This window comes from Callospermophilus lateralis, chromosome 10, assembly GCF_048772815.1.
Source record: "Callospermophilus lateralis isolate mCalLat2 chromosome 10, mCalLat2.hap1, whole genome shotgun sequence".
Lineage (NCBI taxonomy): Eukaryota > Metazoa > Chordata > Mammalia > Rodentia > Sciuridae > Callospermophilus > Callospermophilus lateralis.
Genome location: NC_135314.1, coordinates 10,569,930 through 10,589,181, shown reverse-complemented (window position 1 = coordinate 10,589,181; position 19,252 = coordinate 10,569,930). Strand labels below are relative to the sequence as shown.

Here is a 19,252-nt window from a genome sequence, read left to right as displayed (position 1 = left end):
CTATTTTTTAAAAACCTTGTAATCATTTTCCATCATGTCCTTTACATATACCCATACATGTTAAACTTTCTAATAGAATTAAACAAGAAAAAAATTTCTCTTGAAAAATGAGTATGCTACCAAAAGCAACATACAGAATGCAATACCCATCAAAACACTAACAGAACTAGTTTTTCACAGAACTAGAAAAAAACAGTCCTAAAATTCATTTGGAAGAATAAAAGACCCAGAATAGCCAAAGCAATTTCAAAAAAACAATGCTAGAGATATCACAATACCTGACTTCAAACTATACTACACAACCATAGTAACAAAAATGCATGGTTCTGGCATAAAAACAGACACACTAAAAAAAAAAAAAACCAGACACACTGACCATGGTACAGAATAGAAGACACAGAGGAATAGAAGACACAGAGACAAACCCACACATGTACAGTCATCTGATCCTTGACAAAGATGCCAAAAACATACACTGGAAAAGAGACAGCCTTTTTAACATACGGTACTGGGGAAACTGGTTATCCATACGTAGATAAATAAAACTAGATCCCTATCTCTCATCCTACACAAAAATCAACTCAAAATGGATCAAAGACCTTGGAATCAGACCAGAAACTATGCAACTCCTCCTAGAAGAAAAGAGAGGATCAACACTCCAGCTTTTAAGTACAAGCAATGACTTTCTTCATAGTATCCCTTGAAGCCCAGGAAATAATGCCAAGAGTTAATAAATGGGATGGCATCAAATTAAAAAGCTTCTGTACAGCAAAGGAAACAATTAGTAATGTGAAGAAAGAACCCACAGAATGAGAGAAAATCTTTGGCAGATTAATATCTAGAATACATAAGAGCTCAAAGAACTTTACACCAAAAAAATCAAATAACCCAATTAATAAAGGGGCAAATGAATTAAACAAACACTTCACAAAAGAAGAAATACAAACAACCAAAAATATACATGAAAAAAATGTTCAACATCATCAGAAATTAGGGAAATGCAAATCAAAACCATCCTGAGATTTCATCTCACACCAGTTAGAATGGCATTCATCAAGAATACAAATAATAATAAATGCTGGAGAGGGTGTGAAGAAAAACACTTCAGGCGCAACTGTAAAGTAGTACAAGCACTATGGAAATCAGTATGAAGTTTCCTCAAAAAACTAAAGTATGGACTCTCCATATGACCCAGCTATACCATTCCTCAGTATTTATCCTGAAGAATTAAAGTCATCTTACTACAGTGATATGGGCATACCCATGTTTACAGCAGCACAATTCACAACAGACAAACTATGGAACCAGCATAGATGTCCATCAACAGGTTAGTGGATAAAGAAAATGTGGTATATACACACAATGAAATTCTATTCAGTCATAAATAAAAATGAAATTATGTTATTTCTAGGAAAATGGATGGAACTAGGGACCTTCATGTTAAGCAAAATAAGTAAAACTCAGAAGGTCAAAGCTTATAAGTTTTCTCTCATATGCAGAAACTAGAGTAAAAAAAGGAAAAGAAAGTTGGCGTGGATTGCCTAAAAATCAAAGGAATGTTGGTAGAGGAAAGGGACCAAGAGGTAGAAAGAAAGGAGGGAGGGGGGAAGTGCTAGGGAGTGATAGTGGACAGATTATATTGTTATATTATGTGCATGTACAAATATGTAACAACAAATCCCATTTTACACAACTATAATGCATCAATAAAAAATGTGAAAAAAATAAGTGTGATTTGTTTAGCAAAAAATAAAACTATAACATTTTCCCTCTTTTGCTTTGGCTACCAGAAAGCTCAGAGTTAAGGTTAACAAACAATTAAGAACATCTATCTTGTCCCACATTTTAGGTACAAAGATTTTTCCACCTACTTTCTGTTCCTTTTTATAGCTTTATTATTTAATATTTATAGTACATTTAGTATAGTCCATTTATAGTATATTTATTATTTTGATACTTTTCTACTAATTCTTCCAGGAATTAGTTTACAAATACATTTAAGTACTGTGAAAGCTTGATAGGGACTATAAAACAGTTTACCCTTAATTTTTGAAGCACTAGATAAAATTTGGTACCACATATAAACATAAATGTGAATTTTAACCCATAGAACAAAACAGCAACAATCACTGAGTGAGGGTAAAAAGTATGAACTTGGGAACTAGATATAGACCCAAAGGGAAATACAAACTCCATCTTTATTTTTCTATAAAAAAAGAGATAATATTAACCATCCATAGCAATGTCTGTGAAACATTCTTTAATGACAAGAATCAAAGAGCTGGGTACAACAGCACACACCTACAATTCCAGCTGCCTGGGAGGTTCAGGTAGGAGGATCACAAGTTAAAGGCCAGTCTGGGCAATTTAATGTGACCCTGATTCAAAGTTGGGGATGTGGTTCAGTGGTAGAGGCCCCCTAGATTCAATCTCAGTAACAAATACAAAAAAATAAAAATGACCAAATAAATTATTGTATGTTCTTCACACAACATTTTCACTTGTAATTAATACCTGCTACTTTCTTCACCCTCTCTCACTCTCTTTTTTTAGCTTGGCAGCACTGGGGATTGAACCCAGGACCTTACACATGCTAGGCTAGTGCTCTACCACTGGGCTACACACAGTCTTGTTTGTTTATTTGTTTTTTTAATATTTTTTAGTTGTAGATGGACACTATACCTTTATTTGTTTATTTTTATGTGGTGCTGGGGATCGAACCCAGTGCCTCACACATGCTAGGCAAGTGCTTCACTGAGCCACAACCCCAGTCCCTATACCCAATCTTTTTTGTTTTATTTTGAGAAAGGTTCTCACCAAGTTGCCCAGACTGAGCTCAAACTTGCAATCCTCCTGCCTTAGTCTCCCAAATTGGGATTATAGGCATGTTCCACCACACCCAGCTGCCCTCCCTCATTCTTGACATTACTGCTGAGTGAGTATAAGTATATGCATACACACACACACACACACACACACATACACATACAAGTGTGAGCACACACATCTAAAAAGTGAGTGCACAAACACACAGACACAAATGTTTGTATTGTACACTTTTACCTTAGGTTTATCTGTCATTTGTCACTATACCTTCCCTTTCCAATTTTGGCTTAGATCTCAGTAGCAATAAGGCTATAAAATCTACATCATTTAAAGCATCATGTAGAAAGAAAGCTAAGTTATTCACAGCTCCTTTATTTGGTTTGAAACATTATGATGCTAACTATATGACTCCATTTATATGAAAGTACAGTGTTAGATAAGCAGTAGCCAGGAAGTAGGGGGAAGGAGATTAACTACAAAGGAGCATGAAGATATTCAAATGATTGTAGCAGTAATTATAAAAACTGTAAAATTCAGCAAAGTAATTCACTTTAAATTGGTGAATTTTATGGTATAAATTATATTCAATCAAGCTGACAAAAATAAATAAGAGATACTATATGACATTCAGCCAAAGGAACCACAGGGCTTTATCCTAGAAATAAGCACACCTTTATTTGTTTATTTTTATGTGGTGCTGGTGCTTAAAGCAAGGGTTCTGGAGCCAGATAGTCAATGTTCAATCCTGGCTCCACCACATCCATGCTTTGTGATTTTGGACAAGTTATTTATTAAGCTCTCCGTGTCTTAGTTCCTTCATCTACAAATGAGGACAATAAGAGAACTTACTTCATAGGAGTATTATGATAACTAGTGAGTTAATGCTGCAAACACATAGGAAATCCCTAGTGTACAGTGAACATTCTACAAGTATTTGTTATGACTCTTAATCATTCTTCAAAACTGCCTTTCCCACCTACTCCAAATTTCCAACCATGACCAAAATCACCCTCCCTGCTCCTTGTAGGTTAGAAATCATTCCTCACCTGTGCCTTTTACACAGGGTACTGAAAACTCCACTGAAAACAAACCCCTGGATACTAACAGAACATGTTGTAACCTAAAAAAGGAAAATACTATTGGATGACAATTCAAAAGAATTCAAATTACCAAAAAATAATTTATTTTTACACAAACAGCATGTCTCTTCTAAATAATTTTGTTGCAGTTACTGGGGTGGGTACTCATGTAATCAGAATTGAACATGAAAAGCCCTGTAGCCCTAACATGTTCATTACCATGCTGTCAGTGACCACAGCCAGCTATCTCCTACGTAATATCATTGGTCAACACTATGGAAAAGATTAAACCTATCATTAGCACTATAAGAGTAACCTAGAGTCCAAGATCTATTGATTTTGAATAGTAACATTTTATACACCACAGGCAGTTTAACAGGACAAAACAGGACTAACTTTCTTAAGAACTTGAAGAACACTAAAACTTTTTTGAAAGTTAATAAAAAAATGTTCTAGGGCTGGGATTGTGGCTCAGCGGTAGAGTGCTCGCCTAGCATGGGCGGGAATCCGGTTTGATCCTCAACACCACATACAAATAAAGGCATTGTGTTGTGTTCATCTACACCTAAAAAATAAATATAAGAAAAATAAAAAATAAAAAATGTTCTATATCATTATTACCAGTATAAAGACTCATAAGAAGTTGGTTTTTCTGCTGATAAGTTCCTATTTTGCCAGTATCCATTAAATAGCTCAAAGTACTTTTACCTGTTCTTCCTAAACAGCCGCTTTCATAGCTGTCGCCTCTCACCTGAGCGTTGGACACAGCATTTATCCTAGAACACGAAATGATCCAGTGAGCTTCATGCTATTAAAATTCTCATAGGTATTTACCTATCACTTAGAAGGAAAACAGATTCTTTCCTAACTTGAGTCAGTATTTAAATAACTAAACATTTTTAAATTATTTTCTAAGATGTTAATGGACCATTATTTTCTTCATTTATATATATGCAGTGCTGAGAATCCAACCCAGTGCCTCACACATGCTAGGCAAGCACTCTACCACTGAGCCACAGCCACAGCCCCCTAAACACGCCTTGTAATTTAGCAAAAATCCTAGTGGATAGAAATAAGTCTTATTTTCTTCCCAAGGACACTCAGAAAATATACTTTTTATAAGAGATTCTATCATTTATTTCTAGAGATTATGGGAAAGCAATCAATTTTCTCATTTCTTTGCCTATTTTACAGTTATACAGGAATGATTCAGGTTAGTTATCCCATCTTAGGGTTCTCATTATAAACAAGTGTTAAAACAGGGGTTGTGAGTGTAGCTCAGTTGTAGAACATGTACTTAGCACATGTAAGGGCCTGGGTTGAGTCCCTAATACCATAAAAGAAAAGAGGAAAAAAAAAAAGAGTTAAACAGTTTCACTTTGTGCTAAAATTTAAGTGATTTTCTCTAATCCATTTCTTAAAATGAGAGGAAACTTAGGGCACATATAATAAACAGGATACTTGATCCAGCTTCAATTTCCTTGTTTGAGTAAGGTGCATTAAGAAGGCAGGAACTGGGGCTGGGGATGTGGCTCAAGCGGTAGCACGCTCGCCTGGCATGCATGCAGCCCGGGTTAGATCCTCAGCACCACATACAAACAAAGATGTTGTGCCCGCCGATAACTAAAAAATAAATGTTTAAAAAAAAAAAGAAGGCAGGAACTGTCTTCTCTTAGCAGTTTGAAGAGATATTAGAACAGTTTTGTTTTCCATAATATAACCTTTCTTTAAAATTCCTGACAGAATAAGAAAATCATATAATCTTTATGTTTAATATATTTTTAAATTGTTAGAAGACATTGTGAAACTCTTTTATGAAGTGAAATAACCATTAAACCTGAAAGTTGGGGCTGGGGATGTGGCTCAAGCGGTAGCGCGCTCGCCTGGCATGCGTGCGGCCCGGGTTCGATCCTCAGCACCACATACAAAAAAAACAAAGATGATGTGTCCACCGAAAAAAACTAAAACAAAACAAAAAAAAAAAAACCTGAAAGTGATTTATCAAAAAGAAAAGCCACAGATCAATATTATTTGAAGTCAATCCCGCCCTCACCCAAAATATGAGTACATGCAGTCAAGGAGCACATTTTTAAAAATTACCCTCCATGGTAAAAGTTCAGATATACAACACATTTCATTAAATCTAAGATACCATTACTATTCCAAGAAAAATAATATTATCATTACTATTAAGATAATAAAACATGAATATAACTTGATAACAAAATAGTTTTAAAAATACAAGGAGAAAAATCACATGATAATCTTTATAGATGATAAAAAGATATCTGACTAAATTCAACACTCATTCTTGGTTTAAAAAAAAAAACCTTAAAGGGAAATTTAAATTTATCATGTCAGAGAACACTCCATCAATAAAATTTAAGCTATTAAAAAAAGCAGTAAACGTTAAGAGGAAAATATTTTTTAAAAAATAATCTTGAATTGAGAATTACCTTTATACTTACATGAAGAAAGCCAATGTGGAAAATACACCACATGTGTGAAAAGCATGGTTCAACTGTTCTGGCTTTGGATATACCACAGCTGCATCAATCATGATCCACCAACCTGTGAAAAACTTAAGAAAGAGTCCAAGACATTAAAACACAAAAACTCTTGCTTAGTACAATATTTGCTCTTTAAAACTCCTTTTTCCCTACAGATCATATAAATGAGACAAAACATTTCTACTTTTTCAGTTGTGAATGCTGAAATATAAAAGTAAGAATCCCGTGTTTACTTGTTCTTTATAGCAGATGAAGTGAACATATCTAATCAAATCTGAATAAGATTCTGAAGTTCTGCTCTCAGCGCTAGATTAAAAAATTTATTTGGGAATGGCTTATATGTTTCTTCTACCACAATTACATGCAAGCTCTCTTACCTAACCTCCAACATAACCAACTTCCTGATTATCAGATGTTTCTTTTCTCTATAGAACATTCCTTTTTAATATCCTCAAATTTTAACATTCCTCATTTGCTCCCACAAATGAGTTGTGCCAAGAGTCAGCTGTCATATCTCCAAAACTATTTAAGATCGTAATTGTTTAATTTATGTTATTTAGCTAAACACCACATAACTGAGTGAGCTAAGTTGAACAAACCTAGTTCAATAAGCTGCTGAAGAATTTTTTTCTTAATTTATTTTTTTTTAGTTGTAGTTGGACACAATACCTTTATTTCACTTATTTAATTTTTTATGTAGCGCTGAGGATCAAACCCAGGGTCTCGTGCGTGCGAGGCAAGCACTATACCACTGAGCCACAACCGCAGCCCCTGAAGAATTTCTTAGACATATTGAGTATATGATTTTCTAAACTCCTGACATGATAAATTATGTAACCTTAATGTTTAGTAAATTTTTAAAAATTGTTAAAAGACATCCATGAAAAGCTTCCAAACTCTTATGAAGTAAAATTACTAATAAACCTGAAAAGGATTTTTTAAAAATATTTATTTTTTAGCTTTAGGTGGACACAATATCTTTATTTTATTCTTATGTGGTGCTAAGGATCGAACCCAGTGCCCCATGCATGCCAGGCAAGCATGCTACCACTCGAGCCACATCCCGAGCCCCAAGGATTTTTTTTTAATTTTTTTTTTTTTTTTTTTTAGTGTAGTTGGACACAATACCTTTATTTATTTATTTTTATGTGGTGCTGAGGATCAAACCCAGGGCCCCGCACTTGCTAGGTGAGCACTCTACTGCTGAGCCACAACCCCAGCCACTGAAAAGGATTTAATGAAAAAGAAAAGTCAGTTCTAACCTCCCCAAATATTAGCCAACACAGTTAAAGAGCACATTGACAAAAATAAAAAACAACTGGGGTGGTGGCATGTCTGTAATCCCAGCAATTCAGGAGGCTAAGGCAGGAGGATCATAAGTTTGAGAAAAGCCTCAGCAACTTAGCAAGACACTGTCTCTTAAAAAAAAAAAAAAAAAAGACCGAGGATGTGGCTCAGTGTCAGTGGTAAAGCACCTCTAGGCTCTACCTCAGTACAAAAAGAAAAACTTATAAACATTTAAAAGAATTCTGCATGCAGATTTCCTCACAATTATCTTCAGTTTCTACCCCACCTTAATTGATTTGATCTGGTTTGGATTTTTTATGGACTTTGAAAGAACCGTACGATGAAAGAGATGAATCTTAAAAATGTAAAACACTAAAATTTATTTCAAAAATATGCTTGGGAGGCAGAGCATGGTTGATAAAACTATAAAGTAAGATTGGTTGTGATTTGTTTCTGTTTTGTTTTTTGAAGATATATGATAGGTATATGGGGAGGGGTGAGAAGCTCTTTATACCACCTCTATTTTTGTTTATATTCTTCACATTTTCAATAACAAAATGTTTTTTAAAAAAAGAAAGAAAGAAAAGAAAACGAAGGGAAAGAAAATTAAGCAATAGTTTCCTCCACACACGTCTTCCTCTTCCGGCCCTCAGCACTATAGCTGAGGTATAAACAGAGAACCCAGTGCTTCCTCAGAGCAGCTGCCAGGTTTCAGGTCTGGTAGCCACAGGACAGTTACAGATATCTGTAAATCGAAACAACTGGGTTACATCAAATTCTGAGTCTGAGGACGGTAACATACATATTGTATCATTATGTTAAAAATGTTACTGCCTATAACAATACATGTATTAATACTAGAACTGAAGAAAAGATCTTAAATTTAACAAATTTATGAAGTAAAATAAACCTAGGGCCTACCACACTCTATAACAGTATCTAGAATCCTGATAATTAGCTTTACAAAACAATGAAATAAAATAGCTCTGGAAATGTACTTACAGTTCAAAGGAACTAACATTAATTTCCAGAGCAAAACATGAAGCATAAATGTCACCAATCAGGCTCTCTCACTTACCAATATTCCTGCGACTACAGAAGCCACGGCATTTCTTCTCTCACTCCAGTCAATACATTCACATTCTGGCCATCGGAAATTATCTAGGAAGCCTGCCATTCTTAGTCCTCAAGCATGGGTTTTTCATTAAATGCTGTATCATACAAAAAAAATTAACTTATGGAAATGTTAAGAAGTAAACTATCTTATTCCTTTCTTAAAGCTTTAAGCATAAATTGACTTTAGAGCATATTCTACTATAAGAAAAAAAAATCAATACTTCAATAGGATGTGCATTAAGATGTACGTAGGATTGTGCTTCAACACAAGGGGGAGCTCACTATTTGCTAAATGAGCACTGATGTTTTAATACCTCCCAATAAGGGGTGGGGGAGCAGCTCAAAGCTAGATCATCATGCAAGTTCAAGAAGTTCAAGGTGCTGCCTGACACACGTCTGTAATCCCAGCAGCTCAAGAGACTAAGGCAGGAGGATCATGAGTTGAAAGCCACATTCAGCAACTTGGTGAGGTCCTACTAAACTCATTGAGACCTGTCTCTAAATAAAATACAGAAAATGGGCTGGGGATGTAGCTCAGTGGTTGAGTGCCCCTGGGTTCAACCCCAGTACCAAAAAATAAAGCAAGGCTATGGGTTCAGGTTTGATCCCAGCGCGCACGCACACACACACACTCAAAAAAAAAAAAAAAAAAGCCTGACCGATCAGTAAATCTGTAAATTTTCTGACACTTCTCCAATAGAGAGGCGAATCTATGCCCCACCCCTTAATCTGCATATAAACAATAAAGACCAGTTGACCAGGCCTGCCATAGTGGTACACACCTATAATCCCAGCTACTGGGGAGGTTGAGGCAGGAGGATTACAAATTGTAAACCAAGATGGGAAACTTAGCAAGACCATGTCTTTAAATTAAAAATAAAAAGGGGGCTGGGGATGTGGCTCAAGCGGTAGCACGCCCGCCTGGCGTGCGTGCAGCCCGGGTTCGATCCTCAGCACCACATACAGACAAAGATGTTGTGTCTGCCAAATACTAAAAAATAAATATTAAAAATTCTCTCTCTCTCTCCCTCTTTCTCACTGTCTCTCACTCTTTCTTTAAAAAAAAAATAAAATAAAATAAAATAAAAAAATAAAAAGGGCAAAGGGCCAGGCGTGGTGGCATATACCTGCAATCCTAGCGACTCTAGAGGCTGAGGCAGGAGGATATCAAGTTCAAAACTAGCCTCAGGAACTTGGCGAAGCCTAGAATAACTTATTGAGTCCCTGCCTCAAAATAAAAAACTTTAAAAAGTGGGCAGGGGATGTGACTCAGTGGTTAAGTACTCCTGGGTTCAGTACCAAACTAAATAAATAAACAGGACTAAGTGCTCAGTGATAAAGCACTTGCCTAGAATGTAGTGTGGCCCTGAGTTAAATCTCCAGTATAGGGGTGAGGGGCCAGTAAACCAAATAAAGGAAGTGATGTTAGGTACCTTCTGCCACTGTAACTTCCAAGATTAGATACAGAAAGCACTCCAGCTTCTATATGATTCTCTGGAACACCAGTGTGAGAGCCCTGAGTCATTGTGTACAACCTTCAAGGCTCCTACGCTGCAGTGAGACCAGGTGTAGGTGTGCTGGCCAACAGTTCCAGCTGAGGTCCCAGACAACAGCTAACATGGACTGCCTTAATGTGTTAAGTCGCCTCCAGGTGTCCTAGCCATAGCATCACCCAAACTCTGAGCCTTCCCAGATGAGCTGCCAGTTATAGCAAATGGATGCATAATCATCTTGGCTATGCTCTTCCCAGATTCCTGACCCAAAGAATCTGAGAAGCATAACAAAATGTCTGCTTTAAGCCCATAGATTTTAGAGTTAATTTACAATGCAATAATAGATAACAAAGGAAAGAGATAATATGAATAGAGTCATTAGAGCGTAGCACACTGTGGGAATTTTAAAAAACAGATTATATTCAAATAGGTGATTCGGAGCCACCAAAAATTCTAAAAAGAAAAAAAAAAATGTAATGGAGCTTGAACCCAGGGGTGTTACCACCAAGCAACACCCCCATTCCTTAGAATTTTTTATTTTTAGACAGGGTCTTGCCAAGTTCCCCAAGATGGCCTCAAACTTATCATTCTCCTGCCTCAGCTTCTCAAATAGCTGATGTTCTAGGTCCATGCCACCAGGGATTTGACCTTGACAGAAAGAAAACACAATGAGTAGGACACACTTTTATATAGCTTTCCCCTTGAGGAAGGCCATGACTCCCACTCCTAGCCCAGAGAGTTACTGTGGTGCAGTGGCAATCTTATTGGCTTCAGATGTCAGAGGATGGAGTACACCAGAGCAGCAGGAAATAGTCAGGCAAAACCTTCAAATGAAATAGGTCAGAAGAGAGAACTCTACATACTTTAAGGAATCCAACAGGAAATTACCAAAAAGCTAAATGGTTAAAAGAACTAAAAGGAGATTCCAGCTACTGCTAACCACAAACTCCATTTTGGAGTCTGAATCTCCACCAAGTGAGAGGGGATTAGTAAACACTCTGGGATTTCCAGATAAATCCTGACAAAGTAACAAAATCAAGACTCCACAATTTCAAGCTGATGAGTCAATATTTTAAGTACCTGTTACAACAAAAAACACTATGGACACATGTGATCAAGATATTCTGCAGACATATTAATGAAGTGTTAATAAAGAATTAAATATTAACTGACTAAGCAAGTACAAGGAAGGTCACCCTGAATTTAAGATAATAACTGAAGGTTAAAACAAAATGAAAGTCTGGGGCTGTAGTTCAGTGCTAGACCTCTTGCCCAGCATGTGTGAGGCACTGGGTTCGATTCTTAGCATGGCATAGGAATAAATAAAATAAAAGTCTATCAAAACCTAAAAAAAAAAAAAAAAAACTGAAATTCATTTTCTCTATATTAACCTATTATAAATAGTTCTAGGGCTGGGGATGTGGCTCAAGCGGTAGCGCGCTCACCTGGCATGCGTGCGGCCCGGGTTCGATTCTCAGCACCACATACAAAGATGTTGTGTCCGCTGAAAACTAAAACAATAAATAAAAAAATTCTCTCTCTCTCTCTCTCTCTCTCTCTCTCTCTCTCTCTCTTTAAAAAAGAGAGAGAAGCATTAGAAGGAGTAGTAGGTTTAAGAGAGGACCTTTACTTTAAAAAAATAATAATAAATAAATAAATAAATAGTTCTAAAAGCAGGAAATATATAGCTATTTCCACATCTGCTTTATGAAATAAGCCACAGTCTCCTCCTCCCTCCAGGGCTTAAGCTGGATGGACGTTTATGGAGGGGGGGGCAAGGGAACAGCAAAACAAACTTATGCAAATAGCTATGAAGGAAATGGCACAGAATCCTCAGAGAGAATAAAAGGAAGACCTATTTTAAAATGGGAGGTCAAGGAGAGCCTTTCTGAAGAGTTGAAATTTGCTAAAACTTAAAAACCTACTGAAATTTGAAAGCTAAGTAAAGTTCATCAGATTAAGGAGATGCAAAACAAGGAGAGCTCTGGTTCTAGCAAGGAAGGATTAGTTGATTCCAAAGACAGTCATGATAAGTGAAGTAAGTTAGTGGAGCAAGTGGCTTGGAATAAAATTAGAGAAAGGTAAGCACCAGATTCCATTAAAGATTAATATGAATCTCATCAAGGATTTGGGGTTTCATCGGGTGTAAAGGGAAAATTAACTGAATAACGTCAAGGAGAAGAGGATTAAGACACCAAGAGCCTAGGCACTATAGTAAGCAATTAGGAGGGGAAAAGGCTACTGTACTAACAACACTCTAAACTGGGAAGATCAACCTCCATGAGGGGTTTATCACTGATGCTTACCAAAAGATAAACCTATTTTGTGACACAGTTTTGATTTAAGGAAAACTGGCAATACTAACCTGGTTCCCTGCCTTCAAGGAGAAACATGTATACAACATTTAGTATAAAATAATAGACCTTAGGAACTTAATAAAAGCAAAGAGTACTTAGATAAAATTTACATGTTCAATAATAGATCAAATGTTTAGGGCTAGGGTTGTGGCTCAGTGGTAGAGCACTTGCCTAGCATGTGTGAGGCACTGAGTTCAATCCTCATCACCCGCATATAAATAAAATAAAGGTCCATTGACAACTACAAAAATATTTTTTTTTTAAAATTTAAATAGTTTACTTAATGTAGGCTTAAAATTTGTTTTAGAAAAGACTTAATAAAGGACTGAACTGTAGATCAGTGGTAGAGTGTTTGCCTAGCATGTATGAGGCACTGGTTTGATCCTCAGCACCACATAAAAAACAAATTAATAAACAAGATATTGTGAGTCCCTCTACAACTAAATAAATATTAAGAAAAAAAAAAAAAAGATAGGGGCTGGGGTTGTGGCTCAATAGTAGAATGCTCGCCTAGCATGTGAAGGCGCTGGGTTCCATCCTTAGCACCACATAAAAATAAATAAATAAAATCAAGGTATTGTGTTCGACTACAATTAAAATAAATAAAATAAAGTTAAAAAAAAGATAACATTTAGGGGCTGGGATTGTAGCTCAGTGGTAGACCGCTCCCCTCGCATGAGCAGACCCTGGGTTCGATCCTCAGCACCACATAAAAATAAATAAGTGAAATAAAGGTAATGTGTCCAACTACAACTAAAAATACATTTAATAATATAAGGGTGGTAATGAATGATATTGAGAAAAAGATCATAAAAATGAAATTCATTTTCTATATATGAATCTATTATAAATAGTTCTAAAAGCAGGAAATATATAGCTATCTATTGCATTATTTTCTTTCTAGGAAAAAAATTAATAGTATTTATATATAAACACACAAACATATATATGTGTAAACACTGGGATAATAAGGAAGGACAAACACCAGTACTTTCATGTTATTATATATAAGTGATTGATAGGATCTGTGTTTCTTTTGCTTTTTGTTTGCATATTTTTGAAATTTGCTATGCTAAACATGAATTATGTTTTTGGGGGGAGGGGAGGGTACCAGGGATTGAATTCAGGGGCACTCGACCACTGAGCTACATTCCCAGCCCTATTTTGTATTTTATTTAGAGACAGGGTCTCACTGAGTTGCTTGGGGCCTTCTTTTTGCTGAGGCTGGCTTTGAACTTGTGACCCTCCTGCCTCAGCCTCCAGAGCCGCTGAGATTACAGGTGTGTGACACAGCACCCGGCTAATGAATTATGTTTTTGAAAAATACAAAGTTTTTAAAAGTTACTGTAATTAACACAATGAACTAGGTGATTCTTCTCATCTGCAACCTGCCCAGAAGCCTCCCATATGATGTAATACATCTACAATTCCTTTTTATAAACTTAAAAAGACTTTTATAGATCAAGGAAATTCTTTCTAGGCTCTCTCACAAAACTGACTCTGACCAATCAAAAAAGAAATTATTGAACTGGATCAGTGGTTGCTATCTTAAAAGATCCAAACTGCCTTGAAAGGCCCAAAGGCCCATGTGTCGAAAACTTGGTCCCCAGAATTTAGCACTACTGGGAAGTGGTAAAACTTTTAGGAGGCAGTGAGAGGAAGTTAGGTCATTGGGAGGGGCATGCCCATGAAGGGGTTAGTAGAACCTCAGCTCTTCCTGTCTCTCTTTTGTTTCCTGGCTACCATGAAGTGAACAGCCTCCTCCACTACCCACAACCACCATGATATACTTTGCTGCCACAGGCCCAAAGCAACAGGGCCAAGCAACCATGAACTGGAACCTCTGAAACTATGAGTCAAAATAAAACTTTCTTAAGTGATTATCTCAGGTTATTTTGTCAAGGTGATGGAAAGCTGACTAACACAGTGGTCTGATTCAAGTATATAATACATTAGACAGTAATTATTTCTATTTGTCAAGAGCCATCTTGGGCTATGTGTGGACCAAACCCACATCGTAGCCAGTGAATAGGAAAATCTGGTATCTGGGAACCTCCAGTGACATCCTGCTGGTTAAGACCACCCAGATACATGTGAATTTCCATCAGCTCTCCCAGGTCCCACACAACACTCCAGATAGGGTGACCTGCTGTAGCCACACAGCCTCTCAGAGATGGGTGTGGCCTACCAAGATACCAACCAACCTGTTGACTACAAGACATCATGAAGCAAGACTACACCCCTGAAACCTTATCCCTGCCTTTGATGTACCCCCTTAAATAAGCCACCAGAGCCACTTTCTAATTGTTCTGTTCCAGTTCCTGCATGGACTGGAAGATCCTATCAGGTACACCCTTAAATCTATAATTCTGACTTTGTCTTTTATTTCTTCCCTAATTACTTCAGACATTATTTTCTCAGGTGGCTTATCCCCTACTGAACAGGAAAAATTACCCTGATGAGGTGCTGCCTGCCCTGTAATACCTATTACTGAGAACCAACACTTTATAAAAGGAAACACAAGTCCTTCTTAAAGGGCATTTTAAGTGATTCAACTGTCAGAATTTCACCTTCAAAAACTCAGTTTAGGGGGAAAAAATAAACTTGCAAAAGGCAAGAAGAAACAATAACCATTAATATACAAACATGATCTGAGTAATCTTCTATGCATGAGAATCCCAAATAATATATCTAATTCATGTTATTTAATCAAACTTCTTTAATACCATATCTTTGTTCATTCATCTCTCATCATTAGTTGTTCAATGGTACTAGTATTGTAAGGCATTGAGTATAAAAAAATGAGTAAGATAGTCAATGTAGGATTAGAGTTGTGGCTCACGGTAGAGCACTTGCCTAGCATGTGTGAGGCACTAGGTTTAATTCTCAGCACTGCATCTAAACAAATAAATAAAATAAAAGTCCATCAAGAACTTTAAAAATATTTTTTTAAAAAAGATAGTCACATAGAGAATAGTCAGAGACATTGTCAGAATAGCAAATAATTGCCTTACAATATGTGTATAATAGACATATACTATGTGCTATAATTTTTAAACTACTATAATAGAAAAAAAATTTTAAATATTAGCAGGGCATGGTGGTATTCCTGCAATACCAGTGACTCAGGAAGCTGAGGCAAAAAGATTACAAACTAGCCTGGGGGATTTAGCAAGACCATATCCCAAAACAGAAAATAAAAAGGAGCCAGGCATGGTAGTGCATACCTAAATCCCAGTGACTCAGGAGCCTGAAACAGGAGGATGGCAGTTTAGCAAGGCCCTTTTTTAGCAACTTGGTGAGACTCTCTTGAAATAAATACAGAAAGGGCTCAAAATGTAGCTCAGTGGTAAAATCCCCTGGTAAAATCCTCCTCAGTACCAAAATGAAATGAAATAAAATAAATTGGGCTGGGGACATAGTTCAGCAGTAAAGAGCCCTGGGTTGGATCCCAAGTTCTGGGGGTGGGGGGTTAGAGAACACTACTTGCCAGTAAGAGTTGAAGAAAGTTTGATAAGGAAAGAACTAATTGACCTGGGTTTTGAAGCATGAACAGGAGTTTGTCTGATAACAAAAAAATAAAATATGTGGAATTATATAGACCCAGAAGAATAGGATGGATTTTAAGTTAACTGTGGAAAGTGATAATGACCTGTTTGGAAGCCTCCTCAAATCTGAACTCTATCCTCTTAAGTCAGGGCTTGGCAAACATTTTCTATAAAGAACCAAATAGTTTACACATTAGGTTTTTGTTGGCCATACAATCTGTCACAACTATTCAACTCTGTTGTCATAGTGTGAAAGCAGCCATATGCGAAACATGAAGAAATGAGTGTGGTGTGTTCTAATAAAGCCTGCCTTTACAAAAATAGTAGAAGGCCAGAGCTGCCCACGGGTTACAATTTGTGGATGCTTGCTCTGAGCAACAGGAAACCACCAAGGTCTATAAGCAAGGAAGTGACAGGATCAGATCTGTAATTCAGAAGAGAATTTTGGTGGCAGCAAGGAGGAACTGAAGAGGAATGTTAAAGAGACACCTGCCATAGTTCTGGACGAAGAGAAAATAAGAATGCAAACTGAGGCCAAGTTTTACAAACTAAGGAAAATGCTTTAGAGAAATATTAAAGAGGTGTTAGCAATAGGCAGGAAGAAGTTAAAAAAACATTAGGTTTCTTGGTTAGGTGTCCAGAGGCTGGTGAAAGACCATTAATCAAAACAGGGACTGGAGGAACAAGGACTGAAATGGAATAAATCAAACACCATGCATGTATGATTTTCTGAATATGAATCCAACTACTATGTATAACTATAATGCTCTAATTGGGGGGAAAAAAGTGGGGCGGGGGACTATTAAGAGGGAGAATGGGAGAGAGAGTTAGATGAGGAGTGATATAGTTGATATTTAATGAAGGACATGCAGTATGGGGATGTACAGAGGACAACTGAAATTTGAAAGAGTGGTTTAAGGCAGAGATAAAGATTATAAAGGTTCTCAATAATAAGGCAATACCTGAAATCATGAAGGTAGCTAAGGTATCTCAAGGAGAAAAGGTAGAAGAGGATTTGGTTTCAAATCAGTGTTTACCTCTCAAAATTTCCTGTCTTCCTTGAATTAGTATGTGTCTAGCATGAGAGACCTTCACAAACATTAAATCAGCAAAAGCTCCTCAAGAGCATGTTCTGGATATTTACAGAATGTCTCCTATGGGCAAGGCACAGGGGGGAAATAAAGATTAATAAAACTTAGTCTTCATCATCAGGGGATTTACATGCTAGTACAATAATCAGTTAACACTTTTAAAATTATAATTTTATCATTTAAAAATCTGTTACAAGGCTGGGGTTGTTGCTCAGTGATAGAATGTTTGCCTAGTATGTGTAAGGCACTGGGTTTGATACTCTGCACCACGTACAAATAAATAAATAAAGGTCCATCAACAATAAAAACAATTTTAAAAACCTGTTACAAAAAATCAATGCAATAATAAAATAGAAAAATAATTCAAGATACTGGTCTACACAGCCAGAGCAAAACAAATTTAATCAAACAACAAAAATAGAATCTAAGCCAGGCATGTGGCACATGCCTGGGATCAGCACCTTGGCCGGCTGAGGCAGGAGGACTGTGGGTTCAAAGCCAGCCTCAACAAATGTGAGGTACCAAGCAACTCAGTGAGACCCTGTCTCTAAATACAAAAATGGACAGGGGATGTGGCTGAGTGGTTGAGTGCCCAAGTTCAAAACCCCCCACCCCCCAAAAAAATATATGATAAAATAGAATCTATATCTTCCCATTACTACTGTTACTACCACCAGCACTGACTATTAGTTATAGGTTGTTTACAGAAGCCAAGCTCTTTACAGGCTACTCCACTCTTCTTAGAAATATTCTTTACATGAGTATTCCTTAGTCAGTTATTATTATTATCCTCACATTATTGAAAAGGTTTAGAGAATAGTTAGCTTGACAAGGTCACACAGTTATCAAGGGGAAAAGCAAGCTTTCCACTAAAGTTCACATGTGATTCCAAAATCTGTGCTCATGACCAATAACACACTGTTGGTGTCCATCAGGTATAGTGTCACAGAATTTCTCTCATTTCAGATTTCATGGGGAGACAGTTACTGTCTTGCCTATGATGAAGACTATAGAAGAACATGAACAAGAAAAGAAATATCCCCTATCTAAAGGAACACTGTAAGCACTTGGAAAGAAGACGGCAGTCTGCAATGACCTTGATGATTACTGCTGAATCAAACCTTGCCAGCAGAATCTGAAGAACACAGTTTTCTTCTTGAGTTAGGTATAAACCTAGTTTCTAAGCACTCCCAATGTGAATGTTTTATAGGTCTTAAAATCTAACAACATTAATTATTCAGAGATCTAAGTACTTTTTTAAAAAACATTTTACATATTTAATCTCAGGAAATACTTACTTACCTACTGAATTGTAGATCACAAAAAAAAAAAAGAAAGAAAAAAATTAGCAAGCACCCCAATTTGTGTGAAAAATTTACATTGAAAATCAAAGCAAAAGATAGTGTGAATTTTTCAAGAGACTTTATTTTATAACTGCCTTCAGAAGTATCTTTTTTTAACAACTTTTAATTACTAAAAAAATGTAGATTATCTGGTGACTCCTCCCCTCCACTGTTTCTCAATGATTTGTAACTTTAAACTCCCAATCCCAGATTCATACATTTAACTGCCTGTTTGACATCTTGTCTGTCTCAAAATCATCTTAAAATCAATGAGTCTAAACCTGAGTTCAATTCTCTTCCAAACATGACCCTACTCCGGCTTCTCTACAATGAATGAACCACCATTCACTCGGTTACACAAGCTAGAAACCCAGGCACCTTCCTTGCTATTTCTCTCTCAACTCTCACATCCAATCTACCACCTGATACATCCTAAATATTTCTGGAGTCTAATTTAATTTCTCTCCATCTCCACCACCACCATGACCTGAGTACTATTCTCTCTCATCTGTCCTATTACAATAACCTCCCAACTGACCTGTTCCATGGGCACTGCAGCCCTCATCAATCAGTCCTCCATACTGCAGCTGGAATGACTTTTT

The 19,252-nt window shown here is 36.7% G+C and overlaps 1 protein-coding gene across 2 annotated transcripts in view; it reads right to left on the bottom strand.

Moving 5' to 3' along the window:
- Positions 1-19,252, bottom strand: part of Tmem50b (transmembrane protein 50B) — a 44,477-nt gene that overhangs the window by 13,316 nt on the left and 11,909 nt on the right. For both annotated transcript variants that reach the window (XM_076868169.2, XM_076868171.2), the window contains exons 2-4: positions 8,781-8,913; positions 6,374-6,486; positions 4,614-4,681 (exon numbers count right to left, since the gene is read on the bottom strand). In XM_076868169.2, the coding sequence (XP_076724284.1) occupies positions 4,614-4,681; positions 6,374-6,486; positions 8,781-8,879 (280 nt within the window). In that variant the 5' untranslated portion in view covers positions 8,880-8,913. The remainder of the gene's footprint in view (positions 1-4,613; positions 4,682-6,373; positions 6,487-8,780; positions 8,914-19,252) is intronic.